General features: G+C 43.4%; 1 protein-coding gene across 1 annotated transcript in view; it reads right to left on the bottom strand.

The window, feature by feature from the left end:
* LOC134359586 (uncharacterized) overlaps positions 1-25,675 on the bottom strand; it is a 117,566-nt gene extending 91,891 nt beyond the window's left edge. Inside the window, exons 1-4 of the mRNA XM_063073085.1 lie at positions 24,180-25,675; positions 12,891-12,969; positions 12,722-12,816; positions 10,072-10,580 (exon numbers count right to left, since the gene is read on the bottom strand). Coding sequence (XP_062929155.1) covers positions 10,072-10,580; positions 12,722-12,816; positions 12,891-12,947 — 661 coding nt within the window. The 5' untranslated portion in view covers positions 12,948-12,969; positions 24,180-25,675. The remainder of the gene's footprint in view (positions 1-10,071; positions 10,581-12,721; positions 12,817-12,890; positions 12,970-24,179) is intronic.
* Between the last annotated feature and the right edge of the window lie 420 nt (positions 25,676-26,095).

Raw genomic sequence — 26,095 nt, 5'->3', positions numbered from 1 at the left:
ATGGCTGAAGGTCTGTATTCCCTACAATTCAGAAGACTGAAGGGTGACCTCACTGAAACCTACCGAATGGTGAAAGGCCTTGATAGAGTGGAAGTGGAGAGGATGTTTCCTGTGGTGGGGGAGTCTAAAACCAGAGAACACAGTTTCAGAATAAAGAGTTGTCCTTTTAGCATGGAGATGAGAAGGAATTTCTTTAGCCAGAGAGTGGTAAATCTGTGGAATTCTTTGCCACAGGCAGCTGTGAAGGCCATGTCTTTATGTTTATTTAAGGCAGAGGTTGATATATACTTGAGTGGTCAGGGCATGAAGAGATATGGGGAGAAAGCAGGAGACTGGTGCTGAGAGGAAAATTGGATCAGCCATGATGAAAGGCGGAGCAGTCATGAATGGCCTAATTCTGCTCCTATATCTTATGGTCTTATCTAATAAACACAAAAATTGCTAAGAAACATTATCCTTTTTTACTAAAAATTATTGATTGTGTAAATGAAGATCATATTACTTATGGGAGCAGTATAAATGATGAATAAGTTTATGAATATATTTGCAATATACATAACAGTTTTAATAAGTCGTGTGGGCACGTGGCCAAGTGGTTAAGGCATTGGACTAGCAACCTGAAGGTCGTGAGTTTGAGCCCCAGCCAAGGCAACACGCGTTGTGTCCTTGAGCAAGGCACTTAATCACACATTGCTCTGCGACAACACTGGTGCCAAGCTGTATGGGTCCTAATGCCCTTCACTTGGACAAAATTGGTGTGGTGGAGAGGGAAGACTTGCAGCATGGGCAACTGCTGGTCTTCCATACAACGTTGCCCAGGCCTGCGCCTTGGAGAGTGAAGACTTTCCAGGCGCAGATCCATGGTCTCGCAAGTCTAACAGATGCCTTTAATTTAATAAGTCAAATTTTTCTAACTGAGGCCAATGATAATTTCTCTGTACAACTGGTTTCCAGTGACAGCTGCAACTTTGCTCTGACATCTGGGCTTCTGGCAATTCTACTGCACCAGAGGACATTTTATGGAGTCCAGTTTGAAGTTGTGAGTGAGAGAGAGAGCGAACGATATTATTGCAGGGTGGGAGCCATTTGAAAAGAGCAAGTCTTGTCAGCAGTGAGCTTTATTTGAACTAGTAAAAAGGGGAGGTGTAAGCAGAGCAGAAGTTGTAGAAGAGGCCATTGTTGGAGTGGGCCGGTGTTCGAGTGGGAGGCTTTGACTCAACAGGCTTGGGCAAGCACAAATAGAGGTTCTAAATAAGATTCAAGTATTTTTTCCTCTTTCTTTGTCTATTTATACAATGCTATTGCACTGAGTATGGGTCCAAAGTTAGTAGTATGTTCTTTGTGTGAGATGTGGGAACTCTGGGAGACTTCTAGTCTCCCTGATAACTACATTTGCATGAAGTGCATGGTGTCCATTCCCCTCAATAATAAAGTATACCACCTGGGATACTGTTGGTGTGGGAAACGACCTACCGGAGGAAGCCACAGTGAGGGTCTCTCGCACTGAGTCTGGCTCTGTGGCTTAGAAGGAAAGGGAGAAGAAGAGGATGCTGTAGTGATAGGGAATTCCATAGTTTGAAGAGCAGACAAGAGATTCTGTGGACGTGAAAGAGACACCCGGATGGTACTGTACGTTGTCTCCCAAGTGCCAGGGTCAGGGATACTTCCGATCTGGTCCACAGCATTTTAAAGGGGGAGGGTAGGCAACTAGGTGCCATGGTACATATCGGTGCCAACAACATAGATAGGAAAAGGGAGGAGGTCCTGAAGAAAGAAATAGGGAGTTAGGTAGAAAGTGAAAAGCAGTACATTCTGTGTAGTAATCTCTGGATTGTGGCCTCTGCCCTGTGCCAGTGAGGATAAGAATAGGATGATTTAGCAGGTGAATGCATGGCTGAGGAATTGGTATGGGGGGGTGGGAGTGGTTTCAGATTTCTAGATCATCCAGACTTCTTCCGGGGACGGTATGACCTGTATAAAAAGGACAGTTTACACCCGAACCCAACGGGAACCTTGCAGGCATGTTGGCTAGCCGCTTGGGGGATGGGGGATGGTTTAAACTAATTTGGAAGGGGGATAAGGCTAAGGATGGGGCAATTGGTACATGCAGTGTGCAGTGGGACTGTGAAGTAGGACAGGCAGATGACAGGGCAAAATTGTAATCAGAGGATGAGTTGAAGTGCAACATGGGGCCAAAATTAAAAAGGGTGATGAAAACAAAACTGAAAGGGTTACATTTGAATGCATGCAGTATATAGAATAAAGTAGATGATCTTGTAGTTCAGTTGGTAGGTAGGACATTGTGGGCAACACTGAGTCATGGCTGAAAGAAGATCATAGTTGGGAGACTAATATCCAAGGATACACCTTGTATCAAAAGGACAGACAGGGAGGCAGAGGGGGTGGGTGGCTCTGTTGGTAAAAATGAAATCAAATCCTTAGAAAGAGATGACATAGGGTCAGAAGATGTAGAGTCCTTGTGAGTGGAGTTAAGAAACTGCAAGGATAAACCAACTGTGATGAGAGTTACTGTTCAGGCCTCCGAACAGTAGCCAGGATATGTGATACAAATTACAATAAGAGATAGAAAAAGCATGTAAAAAGGACAATGTTATGATAGTCATGGGGGTTTCAATATGCAGGTGGATTGTGAAAATTAAGTTGATGCTGATTCCACGAGGGGGAATTTGTAGAATGCCTACAAGATAACTTTTAGGAACAGCTTGTGGTTGAATCCATTAGGGGAAAGTCAGTTCTGCTTTGGGTGCTGTGTAATGAACCAGATATAATCAGAGAACTTAAGGTAAAGGAACCCTTAGTAATCATAATATCATAGAATGCACCCTAATGTTTGAGAGGGAGAAGCTAAAGTTAGATGTATCAGTATTATATTACAGTAAAGGGAATTACAGAGGCACGAGAGGAGCTGGCCAAAGTTGATAGGAAGGGATGATGGCAGAAGAACAATGGCTGGAGTTTCTGCAGGCAATCTGGAGAGCACAGGACAGATACATTCCAAAGATAAAGGATGAGGCAACAGTGGCTGACAAGGGAAGTCAAAGACAGCATAAAAGCAAAAGAGAGGGCATATAATATAGCAAAAATTTGTGGGAAGTTAGAGGATTGAGAAGCTTTTAAAAACCAACAGAAGGCAAATAAAAGAAGACATAAGGAGGGAAAAGATGAAATTTGAAGGTAAGCTAACCAATAATATAAAAGATGATACTAAAAGTTTTTGTTTTAAATGAAGAGTAAAAGGGTGGTGAGAGTGAATATTGCATAACTGGAAATTGACACAGGAAAGGTAATACTGGGGGAGAAAGAAATGGTGGACAAACTTAATAAGTATTTTGCCACAGTCTTCACTAGCAGTATGCCAGAATTCAAGAGAGTCAGGGGACAGAAGTGAGTGTAGTTGCTATTACTAAGGAGAAGGTGCTTGGGAAGCCGAAAGATTGAAAAGCCACCTGGACCAGACAGACTTCTCCCCAGAGTTCTGAGAGAGGTAGCTATAGAAACTGTGCAGGCATTAGAAACAAACATTCAAGAATCACTAGACTCTGGAAATCTTCCAAAGGACAGGGAAATTATAAATGTGACTCCACTTTTTTAAGAAGGGAGGGGGGAGGCAGAAGATAGGAAATTATAGGCCAGTTAGCCTGATTTCAGAGGTTGGGAAGATGTTGGAATCCATTAAGGATGAGATTTTGGGGTACATGGAGGTACATGATAAAACAGGCCAGAGTCAGCATGGCTTCCTTAAGGGGAAATCTTGTCTGACAAATCTGTTGGAATTATTTGAGGAACTAACAGGCAAGATAGACAAAAGTGGATGTTGCTCACTTGGATTTTCAGAAGGTTTTGACAAGGTGCTGCAGAACAGATAAGAGCCCAAGATTTCACAGGAAAGATACTAGCATGGATAGAGCATTGGCTGACTGGCAGGAGGCAATCAGTAGGAATAAAAGGGGCCTTTTCTGGAGGGGCAGGTAGTGTTGAAGAAGCAGGAAGTCTACAGAAGGACTTGGGCAGAATGGTAGAATAGGCAAAGAAGAGGAAGATAGATGGATATAGTGTACAGAAGTGTATGGTCATGCACTCTGGTAGAAGGAATAAAGACGTAGACTATTTTCTAAACAAGGAGGAAATTCAAAACTCAGAGGTGCAAAGGGACTTGGGAGTCCTTGTGCAGGATTTCCTAAAGGTTAACTTATAGGTTGGGTCGGTAGTATTGAAGGCAAATGCAATGTTAGCATTCAGTTCGACAGTACTAGAATAGAAGAGCAAAGATGTAATGCTAAGGCTTTATAAGACATTAGTCAGATCTTACAGAGTATTATGAGCAGTTTTGGACCCCTTATCCAAAAAAGAAGATATAGTGGTATTGAAGAGGTTCCAGAAGAGGTTTGCGGGAATGAAAGGGTAATGTATGAGGAGTGTTTGATTGCTCTAGGCCTATGCTTGCTGGACGTTCGGAGAATGAGGGGTGATCTCATTGCCAATTTCAAAATAATGCAGCTACCAGGAGGAAGATAGGAGGAGATTATTTTTCAAATTTGTTAAAGTTAGTTTAATATTTAAAGTTAAATGTGCATTTTAGTGAATTCTTCAACAAAAGAAAATTATTCTGTTTTAACATTGTTTTTTCTTTTGATGGGATTCTAGTGAAATTGACAATTTTGACAGCTGTGTTGGTAGGGGAGTGATGGGTCTGACACATCCATTGTACAAATGTTGTGAGCTCAGTGCTCCTGCACTGCCAATGCCCAGGGACTGTCAGCAGCTCCAGGGTGGACTTCAGCATTAGATTGGTTTATCACAAGGGTCATTGTTCTTTTTCGCTTAATAAATAGATGTGTACATTGCCAGAAATGCCAGCAGTTATCGTCTCCTCCTAAAGGCCCCTGAAATAAGTTGTATTGGTTTATCTGATCACAGGCAGACCAGACAGGGTAAGGTTTACAGACTTCTTGCCCTAAATCATTTCAGATTTTACAAGAATATGGTATCCTGCTAAGTTTTATTTAATTCAAGATTGATTTGTTAGACGCAAACTCATTCCCAGATCAATAACAGCTCCGGTTACTTGTCTAGTATTTTAACTACTGTGTACAAGTAGATTAAGCACCCTTGTCTAGATGCATCATAGTATCATGTGTACAAATATCACAACATGCAAATAAAATCTGAGTGCATCACAGTTTTAAATGTTTTGTTGTAATTAAGGTGTATACATACACAAAAATGTATGTTTATATTGATATGTAAATATATTATAGTGTCAATAAAATAAGCTAATCCATCACCTAGGAAATTAAGTCAGTCACTGAACTGCAATGTCTAGCTCTGTTACCGATGGATGCACAGTCTCTCGTTCTGTAAATATTTCATATGATTAAATCATTAGTTTCAATGATGACAGGGTCAAACTGAAGCACTCCTGTTTTATAAAACAATGTATTGAATGTTCCAATGCAGTAACAGACCACTTCAGCTCAAACACGAGGCCCACCCACCAAAACCCTCTACTCCAACTCCTGCCTTTCACCCACCTTGCTCCTACCATTCATCCAATTATCCAGTCTTAACCTGGAACAGAAACCCCATGTCACATTGCTTTGAACATTACTTTCAATTGCTGGTCATTTTCTTCAGCGTGCTTCCTTGATTTCCCACTCATTGATGCTATCTGGTAGCATCACCTATCTCTAATATCCCATAACTTACCCTCATCAACTTAGCAGTCCAGGCACTATCAAAAATGTAATGTGCGACCTTGTCTGCTTTTTACTAAAGGTCAACAACTGCAGTATTGTGGATGCAAACAGTTCCCATAGTGACATGACCAATACATTACTGGATTACACACCTAGAGGTCTGAACTAATGATCCAGAGGTAAAAGTGTTCAAAATCCACTTAGAGACTGGCCTGTCATGAATTAACTACCTCAGGTTAAATTTAGTCAATTTCTTTTACCAGCAATTGAAAAGATAGAATCAGCAAAAAAAAAAGCCATGAACCTGATGAACTTTTTTTTAATCAATGTATCTAGTTCACTAAAGTCCTCATAAAAGTAAATCTACCCAATCTATCTGGAATTTTATCAAATGTCTTCTGAAAATTTATGTAAACACGATCTATTATATCCTTAGGCAATGTCCCTTATGAGTCTGTAAGTTTAGACAACATGGGATCCAGGGGGAGAGAGGTAAATGGATTCGTAATTGGATCAATTGTAGGAGGCAGAGTGTGAAGGTTGGAGGTTCTCTCCTGGATTGTAGGCTTGTGTCGTCCGATGTGTCACAGGGGTCATTTCAGGGACCTTTCTTGTTTGTAATTTACATAAATGATTTGGATGTAGAAGTTCAAGCCATGGTTGATAAGTCTGCATAAGATACTAAATTAGCTGGTATTGCAGGCAGATTAGAGAATAATGAAAAATTACAGGGGGATCTTAATCTGTAGGGTTCGGGGGCTGAGGATTGACAAACAGCTTTCAATCCAGATTCAAGATTGTTTGATGCCATTTCCAGCATCTAAGTGTAAAGGAGAATGAAACAATTGTTACCCTGGATCCCATGTGGCACAAGACACACAATAAGGTAAAGAACACACTAATAATAAAAAACACACAATAAATATAAATACATATAATAGTTTATATACAGAGATTGATTGTATGTCCATAAAATGATGCTAGACATGGAACCAACTGACAGGAAATGACAAGGCAGTGGTTGTTCGGGGTACGGAGAGGTGGGTTCGTGAGTGGAGGTGTTGATGAAAGTTTATTATCAAAGCACACATATGCCACCATATTCAACCCCGAGATTCGTTTTCTTGCAGGCATATTTAATAAATCCAATAACCATAATAGAATCAATGAAAGGCCACAACAACCAGTCCGTAAAATACAACAAATTGTGCCAACACAAAAATAAAGTTAAAAAAGAAATAATAAATAAATAAACGAACAATAAATATCGAGACCATGAGATGAAGAGTCCTTGAAAGTGAATCCATGGATTGTGGAAACAGTTCAGTGATGAGGCAAGTGAAGTTGAGTGATGTTCTCCTCACTGGTTGGAGAGCTTGATGGTTGAGGGGTAATAACTGTTTCTGAACCTGGTGGTGTGAGCCCTGAGGCTCCTGTACCTCCCTCCTGATGGCAGCAGCAGTGAGGAGAGAGCATGTCCTGGGTGGTGGGGTCCCTGATGATGGATGCTGCTTTCCTGCAACAACGCTCTGTGTAGATGTGCTCAATTCTAGGGAGGGCTTTATCTGTGATGGACTGAGCCATATCCACTATTTTTTTTTGTAGGATTTTCCATTCAAAGGCATTGGTGTTTCCATACCAGGCTGTGATGCAGCCTATCAAGAAACACTCCATCAGACATCTATAGATGTCTGTCAAAGTATTAAATGTCATGTCAAATCTTCGCAAGCTCTTAAGGAAGTAGAGGCATTGCCGTGCTTTCTTCGTAATTGTACTTGCACGCTGGACCCAGAACAGATCCTCTGAAATGATAACACTGAGGAGTTTAAAGTTGCTGACCCTCTCCACCTCTGATCTCCTGATGAGGACTGGCTCATGGACCTCTGGTTTCCTTCTCCTGAAGTCAATAATCCATTCTTTGGTCTTGCTGACATTGAGTGAGAGGTTGTTGTTGTGGCAACACTCAGCCAGATTTTCAACCTCTCTCCTGTATGCTGATTCAGCCTTGCTTCTTGGAGAAAGTAACTGTTTTTGAGTCTGATGGTCTTGGTGTAGATGCTACATAGCCTCCACCCTGATGGGAATAGGACAAATAGTCCATGAGAGGAGTGGGTAGGACCCCTCATGATGCTACTGGCCCTTAACCGGCACACTTTTGTATATCTGTCCTTGACAGTGGGTAGGCTGGTGCCAATGATGCACTGGACAGTTTTGACTACCCATTGTAGACCCTTCCTGTCAGCCATGGAGCAGTTTCCATAGTAAATGTGAGGCAACATGTTAGGATGTTCTCTACTACACATCTGTAGAATGATTTGAGTACAGATGTGCATAGTCCAACTCCCTTCAGCCTCTCCAGAAAGTAGAAGCATTGGTGAACTTTGTGCAGAATGTTTTCTGGGACCATGAGAGGTTGTACGAGATGTGCACTCTTAGGAGTTTGAAACTGAAGCCTTTCTACTGCTGTGCCACTGATGTAAAGGGATGTCAGTGGTGCAAGTTCTCCTGAAGTTGATAACCATCTCTTTTGTCTTGTCAACATTGAGGAAGAGGTTGTTTGCTTGCCCACCAGGCCTCGCGCTCTTCCACCTCCTCCCTATAGGCCACCTCATCATTTTTGGCGATGAGCTCCACCACTGTGGTGTCATTGGCAAACTTGACAACATTATTAATCAGGTGTTTGGCTGTGCAGTCACCTGTGAACAGAGTGTACAGCCCTGGGGGGCACCCATGTTGAGAATGATGGCGAGGGAGGAGTGGTAATGCATCCTGACTATCAGAGATCTCTTGGTTCAGAAGTCCAACACCCAGTTGCACAGTGGTGTATTTAGACTGAGGAGTAGGAGTTTGTTCACCAAGGTCTGTGGGACAGTAGTGTTGAACGCTAAACTGAAATCCAGCAACAGCATTCTGACATTTATCTATTGCATTCTGGAAAATCAAATCAGGGTCAGACTTGTGATCACCACAGTGAATGACAGGGCTCCAAGGTGTGTTATGGAACAGAGGGTCCTGGGTATGCAAGTGTGTTGTTCATTGGAAGTGGAATCTCAGGTAGACAGGGTGGTAAAGAAGTCATTTGGTACACTGACCTTCATTCGATGGGGTTCTGAGCATAGGAGATGGCAAGTTACATTGTAGTTATAAAGATGTTGGTGAGGCCTCCTTTGGTGTATTGTGTATAAGACCATAAGACAAAGGAGCAGAAGTTGGCCATTCGGCCCAATGAGTCTGCTCCACCATTTTATCATGAGCTGATCCATTCTCCCATTTAGTCCCACTCCCCCGCCTTAACCTTTGATGTCCTGGCTACTCAGATACCTATCAATCTCTGCCTTAAATACACCCAATGACTTGGCCTCCACTGCTGCCCATGGCAACAAATTCCATAGATTCACCATCCTCTGGCTAAAAAAATTTCTTTGCATCTCTGTTCTGAATGGGCGCCCTTCAATCCTTAAGTCATGCCCTCACATACTAGACTCCCCCATCATGGGAAACAACTTTGCCACATCCACTCTGTCCATGCCTTTCAACATTCAAAATGTTTCTATGAGGTCCCCCCTCATTCTTCTAAACTCCAAGGAATACAGTCCAAGAGCAGACAAACGTTCCTCATATGTTAACCTTCTCATTCCCGGAATCATTCTAGTGAATCTTCTCTGTACCCTCTCCAACGTCAGCACATGCTTTCTTAAATAAGAAGACCAAAACTGCCCACAGTACTCCAAGTGAGGTCTCACCAGCGCCTTATAGAGCCTCAAATATAGCTTTGATAACCCTGTTATAGGAAATATGTTATTAAACTAGAAAGAGTACGGAGTAGATTTCTCAAGATTTTGCCTGGACTTGGAGGTCTGAGTTACAAGGACCGGTTACATAGACTAGTTTACTCGCTGGAATGAAGGAGATTGAGTAGTGTCCTGATAGAAGGAAATAGGATCATGAAGGGCAAAGACAACACCTAGCCTTTTTCCCAGGGAGGGGCTGTTAAAAACAAGTGGATATATATTTAAGATCAGAGGCAGTACATCCGGGCATCTTGTCCATGCAAAAAGTGATGCATATTTGGAATAAGCTGCAAGAAATAGTAGTTGATGTGGGCACATTAGCTAAAAATTAGGAAGTGGAAGGATAAGTTACATTTGCCAAATAAGTAACACAAAGTGTTGAAACTACAGGCTGTCAAGTCTTCAGGTCCAAGTGGGCTTTATTCTATGGTCTATAAAGAAACAGCTAGTGGGATAGATGATGGATTGTTTTTAATTCTCCAATTTTCCCTAGATTTAGGGTAGGTTCCATGAGGGTAGATTAGAACATAACAAATATAGCTCCTTTGTTCAAAAACACTTACCTTTGACTGGAGTGGCTCCGAAAAGTTTGCTATCGCCTCTTGCTGACTTTGCTGCCACCTCCCCTGTGGGTGTTTGGGTGTTAGATCTGCTTTTGTCAATGTCACTAATGATACTTTGAATTGATATCTTACTGAGAGCTAACCTATGACTGAATGGTCTCTGCAAACAGGCATATCTGCAAGTAGCAGTTGGCCACCCCTTCTTGACGTATGTCACATCTTTGATGAAGTCCTTCCAGGTATAATTCAATATGTTCTCAAGCCCCTGGGGGAATGGGATCTCAACAATCTTGCAATGAAGAATCATTCCATTAATCTCATCCAGCAGCTGAGACACAGGGAATTTCAGCCTCGCAAAGTGACTGGTATGTACATCGATATTAGAGTACGAAGAAGCAAAGGTTTTAATAGTCTCAGTGCTCTGTAAAGCAGAGAAAGGCCTCAATGTATCTTCATATAACTTCTCTTCAGAAGCAGGGATTGTTAAATGCTTTTTGATCTTCTGAGATCTGAAAGAAATAAAGGCAAACTGAGATAAAAATAGACTCAATCTCAAAATTAGGATCACCAAATGAAGTCTGACGTTATTCAGTCCAATGAATCTATCATGGTGTTTGCACTGAATATGAACCACTTCCTCTCCTACTCTATTTAAATATATCAACACACTATCCAGTTATTCTTTTTTGTGCTTTAAGAATCAAGGATCCAACTTCATTTATCATATACATTTACCTATATTAGGGATTTGCTAAAGATGGGTGCTTTAGAGAGCCTATCATCCCAGCACATGATCAATAATGCTGCTTGCTTCTCCAGAGCATAATGCATCATTTATGGATTTGTGTAACAGCTGCAGTTAAACTTAGGTATCCCACTCTTACTGAATGGAATTTAAAACCCCAAGTGGAATGGGCATAGTACAGGGGGGCTCGAAAGTTCCATGCCAATTGGCTCTTACCACAGATTATACCATGATAGTCAGTCACCCTCCCCCTCCTCCCTTCCTTTGTTTAAGGCAAGTAGTGCACATGGCCATGGGGAAGGTATGCTCTGCGTGCACTTTTAGCTTAGTATGTTTGTTTCTGTAACTTGGGGATCATGAATGTTTTACCGTTTATCAATAAATTATTAAGATATAGTGCTTATTCATAGTCAGTATTTTCTGTTTCACTTGCCAGACCTTCTGATCTAGTTCAACATTACAGACATGCAACAAAAAAAACAACATTCAGCAATGATAAAGAGTAAGAATTACATAAAAATAAAGTTTGAGGTTAAAGTACAGATATGGAATAAAGTGTGCATAAATACACAAATACCAGCATGTATTTAAAATATAAACAGCTTTATAAAATGTGGCTTAAAGTGTTTACACTGCAGTGACAGGGGTAATAGATAGAGGGGAATGAGGGTGGGGATGGTGGGGGGCTAACCACAATGGTTGATCAGATTAACCACCAGGCAGAAGAAATTTTTAAGATGAGCTTAAGTGAAGCTTTTTTTTAGTAGCCATATAGCACTTCCCAAAAGGGAGCTTTTGGTAAAGACAGTTTGCAGGCCAGGCAGCGTCCACTTTACTACCAACTACTAACTCGCGAGCCTTCTAACTAGCTTCCCCTCTCAGTCCATGGGACAAAATATCATACTCTGGGGGAGTCAAAACAGTAGGCTTCATACAGTGAATGGTCAGGCTCTGGGGAGTGTTGTGGAACAGAGGGACTGAGAAGTATAGGCACATGGTTCACTGAAAGCAGAATTACAGGTAGACAAGGTTTGATGCATGGCCTTCATCAATCAGGGTGCCGAGAACAGGTTTTGAGACATAATTTTGCATCTGTACAAGATATTGATATAACTGCAATTGGATTATTGTATACAGTTTTGAGCACCCTGTTATAGGAAAGGCACCATGAAACTTGAGAGAGTACAGAGAATGCTGCCAGGACTCGAGTGCCTGAGTTATAGAACTTATTCCTTTGCAGCGCAGGAGACTGAAAGATGACCGTATAGATGTGTATAAAATCAAGAGGAGCATGGTTAGAGTGAACGCACATGGTCTTTTTCTCAGGGAAGGAGAACTGAAAACTAGAAGACAGGTTTTAAGGTGAAAGGTGAAAGATTTAAATGGGACTTGAAGAGCAACTTCTTCATGCAGAATGTGGTGCCTATAAGGAATGAGTTTGCCAGAGAATGTGGTAGATGCAGGTACAATAACAACATTCAAAAGATAATCGGATAAGTACATGGATAGCACAAGTTTAGAGAGGCCAAATGCACGCAAGTGGGGCTAATTTGGTGGGCACAATGGTCAGCATGGATATCTTAGACTGAACATTTCGATGCTCTGACTCAATGACAGCACTTGTACTTGCCAGGCAAGGAAATTTTTCCTGAATTCTTCAATGGACATTTATTTTTATATTTCCTGCTTGATTCGTGAAATCTGTCATTAAGAAATCCTCCACTGCAGTATGTAAAGACAATCCATTTCAGGGTGCCATAGATAGAAAATCATTACATGTCTGCTGGATTGCACTTGCAAGGTCTAAGCTGCAGAATAAGTTCTCAGAATAGGCTTATCCTCATCATTATGTTTGTCCCTCATGTTCAGAACTCCAGGATCAGCAAGGATCAGCAGTTATCTTACCTAACCAGGTGAGGCTTTATGGTTGAAGTACTTAGTTCAGATTGCAGATCATCTTGGATCGTCTTCTGTTCTTTAAGAAACTTTCTCAAGCTTGTCTGTAGGAACAGAATTTTCTTATTTATTTCTGTTTTTTTAAAATTGAATTTTAAAAAAACTACCTATTTCTTACCTGTTCAAAAAAAAGAACATTCTTTATGTTTAAAGGTATTTTTTCTACGTCTGCCATGGTTCAAATGCACTGCAGTCACCTGGTTAGATTAAGAAACAGAAGTTAAAATAATCTGTTTACAATTTTTGTGAAAAACAAAACAAGAAATTAATTGAATTGGCAGATGGGTTCCAACAGATCAGGAGGTGGTTTGGCTGGGGTTGGGGAACAAGTGAGTGAGGGATTGTGTTGACGAAACTGCTCTTCACAGGTAGATAAATCGAAACACCTCAATGCCACTCTGTATGGAAAACCTGAGGGGTAACTTGATAGCAATGAACAACCAGCCTGAACCCGTTGACTGCTCTCAGGCAGAAAGCGGCTCTGTAGATGCAAGGGTCTGTAAATGTACTGACTGCACTATAGAACACGAGAATGTAGACTTTAGACACAATAAAAAGAACATAACTTTGTGTTGGCCAATCATTATAATGACTCTGCATGCAATCATTATCATCTGAATTGCAAGCATCACTGGCAGCTAAACTTTATAACTTGCCAGCATCAGTAAAAAGACAAGTTTGAATAAGTCAAAAAGCAGATCGCATTAAAATTTCAAGATTCTTACAGGGCTTGTTCAGCTGCATTGCAGGGATGTTCCCACTGGCTGAACAGTCTTAAATAAAGACTTAACTGACCTACTGTCTCTAACCTTTTGTTATTTGATCAGGAGAGAGGTTGGCGATTCAAGAACGACATGACAACTAATTTCTTCACTCAGTGGATCATGAATCTTGGTAAATTTCTTACGCAGGGGAGAGTGGAGATTCGATCACTGATTTTATTGGAAAGAGTGATTTGTGGATTTCTGAATTTTAAGGGAACCAACCAACGCAGCGATAGTGCAGCAAAATGACGGTGAAGTGGATAACCGGCCACATTAGTGATGGACGCCAGAGCAGGATTATTAAAGATAAACAGAGTGATCCACTCCTGCTTAATATCCAAGGATACGAATTAAAGGACAGGCAGTAAGCTGGGGGGAGGGGGAGGGGGGGTGGTTTTGTTGATAAAACATGAAATCAAATCCTTTGAAAGAGGTGACATACAGTAGGATTGGAAGAAGTAGAATCCTTGTGGGTAGAGTTAAGAAACTGCAAGAGTAAAAAGATCTCAACGCAAGTAATATACAGGACCCTAAAGAGTAGCCAGGATGTGGGCTACAAATTACAATAGGAGACACAAAAGACATGCAAAAAGGACAATGTCGTGATAGTCATGAGGATTTCAATAAGCAGGTATATTGCGAAAATCAGGTTGGTGCTTGATCCCAAGAAAGGAAATTTCTAGAATGCCTGCAAGATGGCTTTATAGAGCAGCTTGTGGATTAGTCCAGTAGGGGCATGACAATCCTGAATCGGTTGTTACGTAATGACCCAGATTTGATTAGGGATCTTAAGGTAAAGGAACCCTTAGGAGATTGTGATCATAATATAATAGAATTCATCCTGAATTTTGAGGAGAAGCTAAAATCACATGTACAGTATCAATATTACAGTGGCGCAAAAGGAATTACAGATGCATGAGAGAGCAGCTGGCCAGAGTTGACTGGAAGGGGACACCAACATGAATAATAGCAGAACAGTAATGGCTGGTGCTTCTGGGGCAAATTTGAAAGGTGCAGGACAGCTACATCCTGAAGATGAAGAAGTAGTCTAAATGGAGGATGAGGCACCCACAGCTGAAAAGTCAAAGACAGCATAAAAGCAAAAAAGATGGCATATAATATTGCAAAATTTGTGGAAAATTAGAGGATTAGGATACAGGTGCTGTTTTCTCCCAGTAGGGATTAGCTTTTAGTTCCAAGTGCTCCTGCCATGTTTTGTCACCCTGCAACCTTATCCTTCAATCTCTTTGAATTATGGAGGGCAGCATGTGTATAAATGTCTCTCTCCAGCAGACTTCATCATGACTCCAGTATTTCTACTATTTTTTAATGTTTTGTTAATTGTACATATGATTTTTTTTTTGTGTTCTATCGCTGAGCAGCAGTGAACCACCTGATTGGCCTATCAGAGTTCTCCTTGGGAACTAGTTGACTTGATCAGCATTTCTGATCTGGCTATTGTTCACGATTTCACTTAATAAAAAATAAAAATTGTGGCATCATTCAACTACATTTCAATCTCCCTCCTAAATGCCGATTTGTCACCACCTATGATTCAGCCAACAACAGTAGTTTCGTCAGCCAACTTAAGCGTTTATTTGGAGCTTTACTTAGCCACACAATCATAAGTATAAAGTGAGTAGAGCAGGAGGCTAAGCACGTAGCCCTGTGGTGGACCTGTGCCAATCTTTATTAACTGAGGTCTGCCAGTGAGGAAATTGAAGATCCAGTTGTACTGAGTGGTATTGAGGCTCAGGACTTTGAGCTTAGTGATGTGTTTTGAGAGGATGAAAGTGTTGAATGCTAAGATGTAGTCAATGAAAAGCATCCTAATGAATGCATCTTCATTGTCCACATGTTCAGAGCTGAATAAAGACCCAATGAAATGGAATCTGCTGTTGACCTGTTGTGATGTAGTCAAATTAGACTGGATCCAGATCACTCCTCAGGCAGGAGTTGATATGCTTCATGACCGACGTCTTGAAGCACTTCATTGCAGTGGATGTAAGTGGTACCGGTTGATGGTCAAGGAGGCAGCTAACCACATTCTTCTTTGGAAATGGCATGACTGATGCCTACTTGAAGCAGATGGGGTACCTCAGACTACTGAAGTGAGAGGTTGAAGATATCAGCAAAGTTGATTAGCACGGGTCTTCAATATTCGGCCAGGTACACCATCTGAGCGAGATGTTTTCCATGGGTTCACCCTCCTTCGGACACTCTCATGTCAGCCTCAGAGACTGAGATCACACAGTCGTTGGTCTGTAGGGGTTCATGAAGGTGCCTTTCTATTCTGTTGATCAAAGCAAGCATTAAAGGTGTTGAACTCATCTGGCAGCAAAACCTTGTTGTCATTTATGCTGCTTGGTTTTGCATTGTAGGAGATAATCACATATGTTCCAACATATCCACATTCACGGAACTATACCCAGAAGCTATGCCCTGCAATCCAGGCAGAAAACGGCTCTGTGCTGACCGTTCATTAAAATATTTTCTGCACACAGCCAGCATGTAATGGTATTCTTTACGTGAAAGTGGCAAGGGTACAGAATCTATTCAGAGTGGGGGACTTCACTATCTCTCATCCATAGATGAAAGGCTTGGTACCTTAACCATTGACTAAGCTGGCTGAGTGCTGAGGAGAAAGTGCTGCCAGAATGGAACTGTAGCAGGTAGCAGGGATAAACCTACTTGTCTTTGTTCTCACCAGCCTACTTGTTGCAGACACATCTATTTTTGATAGAATTGGTATACATGACCACTGCACAGTCATAAAGTCATACAGAACAAAGACAGGCCCTTGGATCAACCATGTCCACACTGACCACAAATATCCATCTGTACTAATCCCATTTATCAGCACCAAGTGGTCCACAGCCATCAATGCCTTCACAAGGAATGTGGATGACAGCTGGTTTAAATAGGCTGCAGGTAATGAATTGGAAACAAGTGGCAGGTGACTCCTGCTAGTGGGGTGAAGAATGGGAGATGCCCGCCTGTGCATGCCTGACAGGAGCTATAGGGATCTTTTGTCTAATACCACCAGTTTCAGGAACAGTTATTACCCTGCAACCATCAGGCTCCCAAACTGGCGTGGATAACTTCACTCACCACAACACTGAGCTGATCCCACAACCTACAGACTCACTTTCAACAACTCTACAACTCATGAACTTACAGTTCATATTCTCAGTATTATTTATCTATTATTTGCATAGCTTGTCTTCTTTTGTGCAGTGTTTGTTTCTCAGTCTTTTATCTGTTATTTTTAATAATTCTTTTGTATTTCTTTAACCACCTGTAAATGCCTGTGGGAAAATGAATCTTAAGGTAGTGTATGCTGACCTATAGACACTTTGATAATATACTGTATTTACTCTGACTTTGAAACTGAAGCTTTGCAATTCTACAGCATCTACTCATGAAAGGTGGTGGACAATTAAACAGCAAATGGGAGGAAGAGATGCCAAGAACAACCTGACCTTCGGTGATGTGCAGCCCAGCACATGAGTGCTAATGACAAGCTTGACACATTTACAACCAGCAGTGCAGACCAGAAGTTACACCTCAGCTTCCTCATGTCATCCTGATCATCATGGAAACATCCAACTGAATTGAGACCAAGTGATATTAAGAAATGGCTGGGAGAACTGTGTAAAGGGTGCATGAACAGGAAATACCAGAGTTGAGAGTCCGAAGACCTGTAGACTAGATGCAGCTCCAGTAAAGCTTTAGATCTCCTAAATTGAAGGAATCAAGTGGTATGGAATTAATACAGGAAAAATAGGGCTGATTTGGAAAATCAATAACAGTCTTATTAAACAATAGAGTGAGTACCGAGGGCCAAATGGTCTTCTCCTGTTTCTATTTATGCAGCAGGACTACATTGTAGCCTATGGGCCATGCAAGGAAAGATTCAACTTCTAATCTGGCAACACCTTTCTACCATTCGTAAACCACTGATTAGATCAGACCAGAATACCTGAACAATATTCCAGTTCATGAGTGATATTATATCTGTGTAACCCTCTCACTGGGGCTCATACACAAACTCAACTCATTAGCGAACTCTGCTAACAGCCACAAGACTCAGTGTGAGAAGGCCACCTTCCGTAAACAAGATACGTCTAGGGTCAGTATGATGTGGGGTTCAACCAAACAGGAACGTCGTGATGTTCCAATTAAAGGGACCTCGATTTGAGCAAATGCTGTGTAAATACTGCCCATATGCAATTATCGGTCAGCAAGTGTTAACAGATGATACACTGCATAAAATGCCTGGAGACTTACCTGTTATTGTGCGTGTGAGTGAATGGTTGGGCGGGATGGAGGAAAGGGGTTTGTTTTGCTGTTGTTTTGTTGCTGTGTTCTGTTGTTGTTGTGGTTGCTTGTGTTGTTCATCTGAACTTTGTGAGCATGCTATGTTGGTACCAGAATGTGTGGTGACATTTGCAGGCTGCGTCTAGCACATCCTTAAGTTGCTGGTTGTTAACACAAATGACACATTTCACTGTATGTTATGATGTACGATGTATGTTATGTACATGTATGTTACGATGTACATGTGATAAATAAATGAATCAGAATCTGAATCAGACAGACGGACAGAATGAGGAGACAGGTAACAGATCAGAAGTTATACAGAGAACTATGCAGTGACTGACAGAGAACAAGAACCAAGTAGTACAGTTTAAAGGGTGTGCAGGAACAGAGGGACGTGTGTGTCCATAATTCTATGAAAGTACTGAGGCATGTTTAAGCCAGCTGGTGGTATAGTGACATCAGCACCAGACTTCGGAGCGAAAGCTCCTGAGTTTGAATCCAGCCGGCTTCCTTGCATGCTTTCCATCCGTGCTGGGTTGAGCATCAAGCTAGCAACTCAGCCTCGTAAAAATAAGAAACCCTGCTAAAAAAAAATTGCCATCACAGACGGCGTCCTGATGACTCCACTCGAAGTTAGGGGCTTTCTTCTTCTTCTTCTACTGGGGCATGTTGAACAAAATGCTTAGTAAAGCAAGTGGTTTCCTGGAATTGCTAAATAAAGGCTAAAATTAAGCTAAACACTGGCTGGGTGACAACATACACACACAAACCAACCCATACACATACAAACCGACCCAAACACCTTACTGGAAGTTTACTGACTTCCTCAGCTACCTAACACTGGAGGAGCTGAACTTCTAAAACTTTTCGATCAGTGCCACACGGGAAGTTGTATCTGGCCTGAAAATGTAGGCTCCTCCAAGTCTCTATCCAGCCAATAAGAGTCACCTGCCACTCGTTTCCAACTCATCACTTGTACCCTATTTAAACCCAGCTCACGTCCACGATCCTTGTTTACTCATTGGAACCAACCAACCTCAACCAATTGCTCCTAGTCTTCAGTTACTTTGGTTCCTGAGAGTTTAGTATCTGTTCTCCCTTGGTTTGTGGCTCCTCGTGGCTTGTTATTTTGTAGTTAACACTCATCACTAAATTGTCCTCGTTGCTCTGCTTTTGGGTCAAGCCTCCTGTAAATTTCCAGATGGGTGAACCATCGATTGACCCAGCAGAATATGCTTGCCTAAAGGAAGTCATCCGTCAACATGAGCACACAATCCAGAAGCAGCAGAAAACCATTGACCATCTACACACTAGTCTCTTCCAACTCTGTCTTGATACAGAAACCCCATGACAATCAACCTCTGCCCTTTGAGCCTCCGATTCCAATACCAAACGCTTCAACAGATTTCCCAACCTGATGTCACAACTTCCTGTCCCATTGCACCTTAAACTTCAAACTCCAGTCATCTCTGTATTCTACGGACTGAGCCAAGATTGCCTTTGTCATTTCTCTTGTGATTGGACGAGCTCTGACCTGGACCACAACTAACTGGGACAATAAAATTACCATTTACAATAAATATGTGGAATTTACTGCTGAGATGCGCCAGTTTTCGACCACCCGGGGGGCAGTGAATCAGATACTTTCTCTGTATCAAGGTCACACTCTGGAATGTAGGATCCTCATGGAGGACCACTGTTCAAATGTGGAACTGCTGCTGGCCCATTACGATCATGGTCTCTCAGGGTGTTCAAAAGACCAGCCATCTACCAGGCAGATGTCCAGAGACCTTGAAAGTATTATCACTCTGACCCTCCAAATTGACAAGCTTCCTATGGATGGGCCTTCCAGCTCATCAGTCAGAACCCCAGTTCTCAGAAAACCATATCAGGCTGCAGGACACTCTCAGCACCATCCCCGGAATCCATGCAGTTAGGGAGAGCTCTTTTAACCCATGCTCCCCCCCCGCCCGGCCCAAGAGCATGAACATCATAATGGCTTCATTTGACAATCCCAGTACCCAGCCAGTGCAGGATTCTTCTGTCAAAATGAAAGATAGAAATCTCTGTCCCTACCTCAACCTCTGTAGGCTCAAACAAAAAGCCATCATTAAGAAGCACTAGCCTCTCCCCTGGATGGACAGCACTTTCAAAACACTCCACGGGGCCCAGATCTTCATCAAACTGGCTCAACAGAGTGCATACAACCTGATCTGTATCTGCGAGTGGAAGGGAGCACCCTGAACACCCAATGGCCACTAGAATACTTGGTGATGCCTTCCTGAATTTCCAACAATCCAGCCGTTCTCCAAACCTTCATTAACGAAATCCTCCGAGGCATACTACAGAGGTACATGTGTGTTCATCTACTTTGACAACATCTGTATCTTCTTCAGGCATTTCCATGACCATGTCTGTCATATCTGTTCAGTCCTTCAGCATTTCCTCGAAAACCAGCTGTACTGCAGTTAGAAAAACGCTGGTTCCATATCCCAGTCATTTCCTTCCTGGGTTATGTCCTCTCCCTCCAAGACACAACTATGGAACCAGAGAAAGTACATGCTGTCATTGAATGGCCTGGACCATGCTCCCTCAAACAACTACGTCACTTCTTGCATTCCTCCAGTTTCTACTGCCAGCTCATCAGAAACTACAGCTGAATTGCTGCTCCTCTCATCTCCCTCACCAAGTCACCTCTTCCCGGATAACCTAGTCTAACCATGCATTTGAGGAACTCAGGAGATACTTCACCATCGCTCCTATTCTCCACCATCCAAACCCCTCCAGTCTTTTTGTGGTTCAGGTGGGCACTGGGACCATCATTTCCCAGTAAGGACTAGAAGGGAAGACACACCCTTGTGTCTTCTTTTCATGCAAGTTCAGCTCTACACAGCACCGGTATGGAGTAGCAGATCAGGAGCTACTCGCCATTAAATGGACATTGGAGGAACAGAGACATTGGCTGATGAAAAACACTAAGCCTTTCCTGATCTGGACTGACCACCAGAACCTCATATCCCTACAACGGACCCAATAACTCAACCCACTTCAGGCTCCCTGTGCCCTCTTCATTGGGCAATTCAATTTCACCATCTCCTACCGACCCGTTTCCAAGAACACTAAGGTGGACGCCCTGTCTCAACAGTCTAACCCAGATGAAACCCTCAGCCCATCATTCCATCTTCACAGATCCTCACACTGATCATCTGGCTCCTCGAGAAACAGATCTGCTAGGTCCTATGGCCAAAGCAGGCTCATGCTGACACACCTGACAACCGCATTTATGTGCCAGAGGCCATGCACTCTGAGGCACTATTGTGGGCCCACTCTTTGCCCATATCTAGCCATCAGGACTCATGATAAACCCAATGTTTTCTGCAACCCATGTTCTGGTAGCCAAGATGTACATCAGCTTGTTGTTGCCTGCTCTCATTGTCCCCAGTCCAATTCCACCAGCCTCTGGGATCCTGTACCTCATACTGGTTCCTCAGTGCCCATGGTCCCACATCACCATGGATTTCATCACAGGTTTGCCACCTTCTGATGGGACCATGGTGACCATGACCAGTTCTCCAAGATGGCTCACTTGCCCTTCATTAGCCACAGAGAGGGCAGACCTGGCTCTCCAACATGTAGTCTACCTTCACAGCTTCCGTAACAACATTGTGTTGGACTGGGGCCCAGTATTCTGTCAAACCTTCTGCTCCATCTCCTGGTACACTAATTCCAGAACAGAGGCATGGAGGTCCATCCTAACTGTCAACCATAGCTACTGCTGCCAGGTTAACTACTGTTGGCACTCAGCCAGACTACGCAGGCCTGAAGACGGTGCCCTACAGTCCACCCGAGATATGCCCCTGTGCACTGGCTCCCACAAGCCTGGTTCATCGGTCCCTTTAAGATCACCCTTTGCATCGATCAAGTCACTTACCATCTCCAGCTGCCACCTTCCACATGTCCTTCAAACCTGTTGTCCATAGACTACTCAACCCACTAAACCTGCACCTCTGGAACCAAGGATGTTGGAAGGTGGTCCAGTATACATGGTTTACCAGCTGATGGATTTACATCATTGGGATCAGGGTGTGCAGTACACAGTCGACTGGGAAGAGTATGGCCTAGAGGAGAGATCTTGAATGCCGCCCAGTTACATTTTGGATCCATCACTTATTGAGGAGTTCCACCGCACCCATCCTGGGCCATTGGGGGCTGGCTGTGGGTGGGGTGGCGGGGGGGTTAGGAGTCCTATCAGACCTTCACATGCAAGCTCCTCCTAGTTTCAATCCAGCTAATAGGAGTCACCTGCAGCCCATTTAGACCCAGCTCCCGTCCAAAGTCCTTGTTTACTCATTCGAACCGACTAGCCTCAAACAGTTGCTAACAAGAGAAAATCTACAGATGCTGGAAATACGAGCAACACACACAAAATGCTGGAAGAACTTAGCAAGCCAGGCAGCATCTGTGGAAAAGAGTACAATCAACATTTTGGGCAGAAACCCTTCATCAGGACTCAACCAGCTGCTCCTGACTTTCAGTTATCTTGTTGCCTATGAGTTTAGTATCAAAGACATGCAGGTTGGTGGGTTAATTGGTCATTGTAAATTACCCCATGATCAGGCGCTGATTAAATCGGGATTGCTGGGCTGTGTGGCTCGAAGGGCTGGAAGGGGCTATTCCACACTGCATCTCAATAAAACAAAGGGTTTGGCCATAGGCATGAGCATGAAGACAACCAGCCATGATCTTGTTGAATGGCACAGCAAGCCTGAAGGGACAGATATCTCACTCCTATTTCTTATGACGTACTCTGATAGAACCAGGCTCTGATACTTCCAAATACAAATTCACCATCCACTCTTAACACGGTGTCCTCACGGACATACCCATCTTTACACACACAGACAGGGATACAAAACAGATCATCCTTACAGATAATTCTGCCGTAGTTATAAAACACCACAGCACAGAAACAAGCCCTTCAGCCCATCTAGTCAGTGCCAACCTGGCCTCCCACCTAGTTCCAACTACCTGCACTCAGACCTTGCCCTCCATACCACTCCCATCCATTACCTATCCAAACTTTTCTTAATTGTTACAATTAAACCCACATCCACCGCTTCCAGTGGCAGCTCATACCACCCTTTGGAGGAAACCGCCCCTCAGTTTCCCCTAGTTCACCCTTCACCCTTAACCCATGATGTCCAGTTCTAGTCTCACCCAACCTGGGGGGGGGGGTAGTGGAGGGGAGCCTGCATGCATTCACTCTGTCTATACCCCTCAGTTCTGTATACCTCCAATAGCTCTCCCTCATTCTCCTGCACTCCAGGGAATGAAGTACGAATGTATTCAACCTTTCCCTATAGTTCAGGTCCTCCAGTCCGAGCAACACACTTGTACATTTTCTCTGCACTCTTTCGCCCTTATTGGCATCTTTCCAGTAAGTAGGTGACCAGAACGACACACAATACTCCAGACTGTGCCTCACTACCGTCTTGTACCACTTCAGTGCAACATCCCAACTCTTGTATTCAACATCTGGATTTCTGAAGGCCAATGTGTAAGCTCTTTACAACCCTGTAACGCCTTAGAGCGATGAATAAGCATATAGTACTGTATAATGTAAATGCCTACCATCCCCAGAATTGAGTTCCACTGACTTCAACAGTCAAAGCTCAAAAGCAGATACAAACAAGTGAAACGCACATAAAATGCTGGAGGAATTCAGCAAGTTAGGCAGCTTCTACAGAGGGGAATTAACAGTCGACTTTTCGGGCCTTCATCAGAACCAGTGAGACCGTGTCGTGGCGGAATTCAGTGCAATACATAAGATAACTATTAAGAAATGTAACCATAAGAAATGTAAATAAAAGTAAGCCGTACAAGAAGAGTGCCAAAAGTTCAGAAATCTGATGACGTTGGAGCTGTTCCTAAAACATTTAGTGTGGGTCTGTACCTCATCCTCAGTGTAGAGATGGGAAGAGAGCATTCAGGAGAGGGCCCTTAGTGATTTGAGGCATTGCCTATTAAAGATGCCCTCGATAGTTGTGAGGCTAGTGCTCATGATGGAGCCACACTCACACAAGTGTTCACACTGAAATGAACATTATATGATGGTTGCCAGTCACACTCCTCGAAGGAAACACTGACTCGCACAAGCACCCTCCCGCCCTCACACACACAGGCAACGAGGTCACACTCGCGGCGTTGGACGAGCCGCATCCAAACGGGACAGCTCTCACTCCGCTCTTTCTGCATAAAAGAATCCTGTTGAAACTTCTCTCACTCGGCCTGTTTTAAAACTTTAAAAGCGTATCGCCGACCTGCCCTCCAGATTCCAGTTCGGACTGCTTCCGTCCGGCGGTCTGGCAGCTCCGAGCCGTGTCCTGTAACTGCAATCGGTGTGCGCCGAGCTCTCCCGCGGAGTCGCGGCGTCTCTTCGGTTCCCCGGGCAACAGCACCTTCCGTTCGGCTGCACGACCTGGCCCGACTGCGGCTTTACAGCCAGGGGATGACCACCCCAGCAACGACGGAGAGCTGGCCCGCCAGCGAGACAATGCCCCCGGGCGCCGCTGCCCCGGACAAGGCGCATTGTTGCGCTGCCTTTTACAACGGGGCAACAGTGGCTGACGCTGCCTCACTTCACAATGCCCCTAGTAACGTCGTCTGAGGCGGGGTAAAGTGCTTGGTGTAAGAGAAAGAATGAAGGAAAATAAAACACAAACAAGGGAAAATCTGCAGATGCTGGAAATCCGAGCAACACACACAAAATGTTGGAGGAACTCAGCAGGCCAGGCAGCATCTCTGGAAAAAAAGTACAGTCGACGCTTCGGGCCGAACCCCTTCAGTGGGACTGGAGGAAAAAATGGATGGATTTTTAGTGAGAAAACAACCTCATCCAGAGGAATCAGTGTTGTCTGAGCCCGAGCCTGTCTTAATTGAAAGTGACATACAGAAGAAGTCAGTGGGGATGAGGACGACTGCAGTTCATCGAAGGAGTGTGAGGGCGATGTAGAGGAACAAGAAATGGAGCGGGACTCGGAAGAGAACGTGGATGAAGCTGCTCTTGGTGCTAGTGGGAATACTGTTAGTGTCAGCCAGCAGCCCGAGGAACGACCCAGTCGGCCAGCATTGAAAAAGTACCCTTCGCAACAGTTTGGCAATCAGCAAAGGAGTTTTACTTGTGGCTGTTTTCACTAACTAGAATATTCGATCACGAAAGATACTACGTTCTGCTTCGCACGCAGGCATTTCCTGTGTGGAGGACATGGGCTCCATTCTGAGCCTACCTTCACTGTCACCAGTTACCGCATCTGGCGGAAAGCTACAACAGCTTTCAAAACCCACCATGTACGTGCAGCCCATAAGTTTGCGATGGAGGCACGGGCTGAATTCAGACTGAGAAAACAAGACGGTTCAAGATTGGGAAATATGCTTGACAAAGGACATGCAAAGATTGCCCAAGAAAATCGTGAGTATATGAGAGCTATGGTTGAGTCTCTAGCAAGGAGAGACAGTGAATGACACAGTGGAATTTCTAGCTCCAATGAGACCCTACGGCGATGCATTTATAGATTTATACAAACTAATCTGCATATCTCTGACTCTACCTGTGACATCTGCCTCATGCAAACGGAGTTTCTCTTGCCTCAGACGCCTCAAAAACTACCTAAGGAATAGCAGCGGCGATGCTCGGAACAGCAACTTGGCCCTGTTGGCAACAAATAGCCGGAGGACCAAAGCACTTGACATCCAGAAAATCATTGATGCTTTCACCACCAATCACAACAACAGATGGATTGTGCTTCTCTAAAAACCATAAATGGTGAGTGTAGTTGATCTTTTTTAAAAGTTTGGGCCAAGGCTAATGCTGATTATTATTATTATTTTGTGGTGGATAGCCCATAGTCCCCATGTTTCCTGCAAATCCTAAACTATTACATTTACTGCTATTAAGCTACTGGTTTTGCTTCAACTTCCAAGTGGTGATGCAACGAGGTGCAACGAGACCTGGGTGTCATTTTACACCAGTCATTGAAAGTGGGCATGCAGGTACAGCAGGCGGTGAAAAAGGCGAACGGTATGCTGGCATTTATAGCGAGAGGATTCGAGTACAGGAGCAGGGAGGTACTACTGCAGTTGTACAAGGCCTTGGTGAGACCACACCTGGAGTATTGTGTGCAGTTTTGGTCCCCTAATCTGAGGAAAGACATCTTTGCCATAGAGGGAGTACAAAGAA

This window comes from Mobula hypostoma, chromosome 20 (genome assembly GCF_963921235.1).
Source record: "Mobula hypostoma chromosome 20, sMobHyp1.1, whole genome shotgun sequence".
Lineage (NCBI taxonomy): Eukaryota > Metazoa > Chordata > Chondrichthyes > Myliobatiformes > Myliobatidae > Mobula > Mobula hypostoma.
Note: the sequence above shows the minus strand (reverse complement) of the source record. Positions and strands in the feature narration are given on the sequence as shown.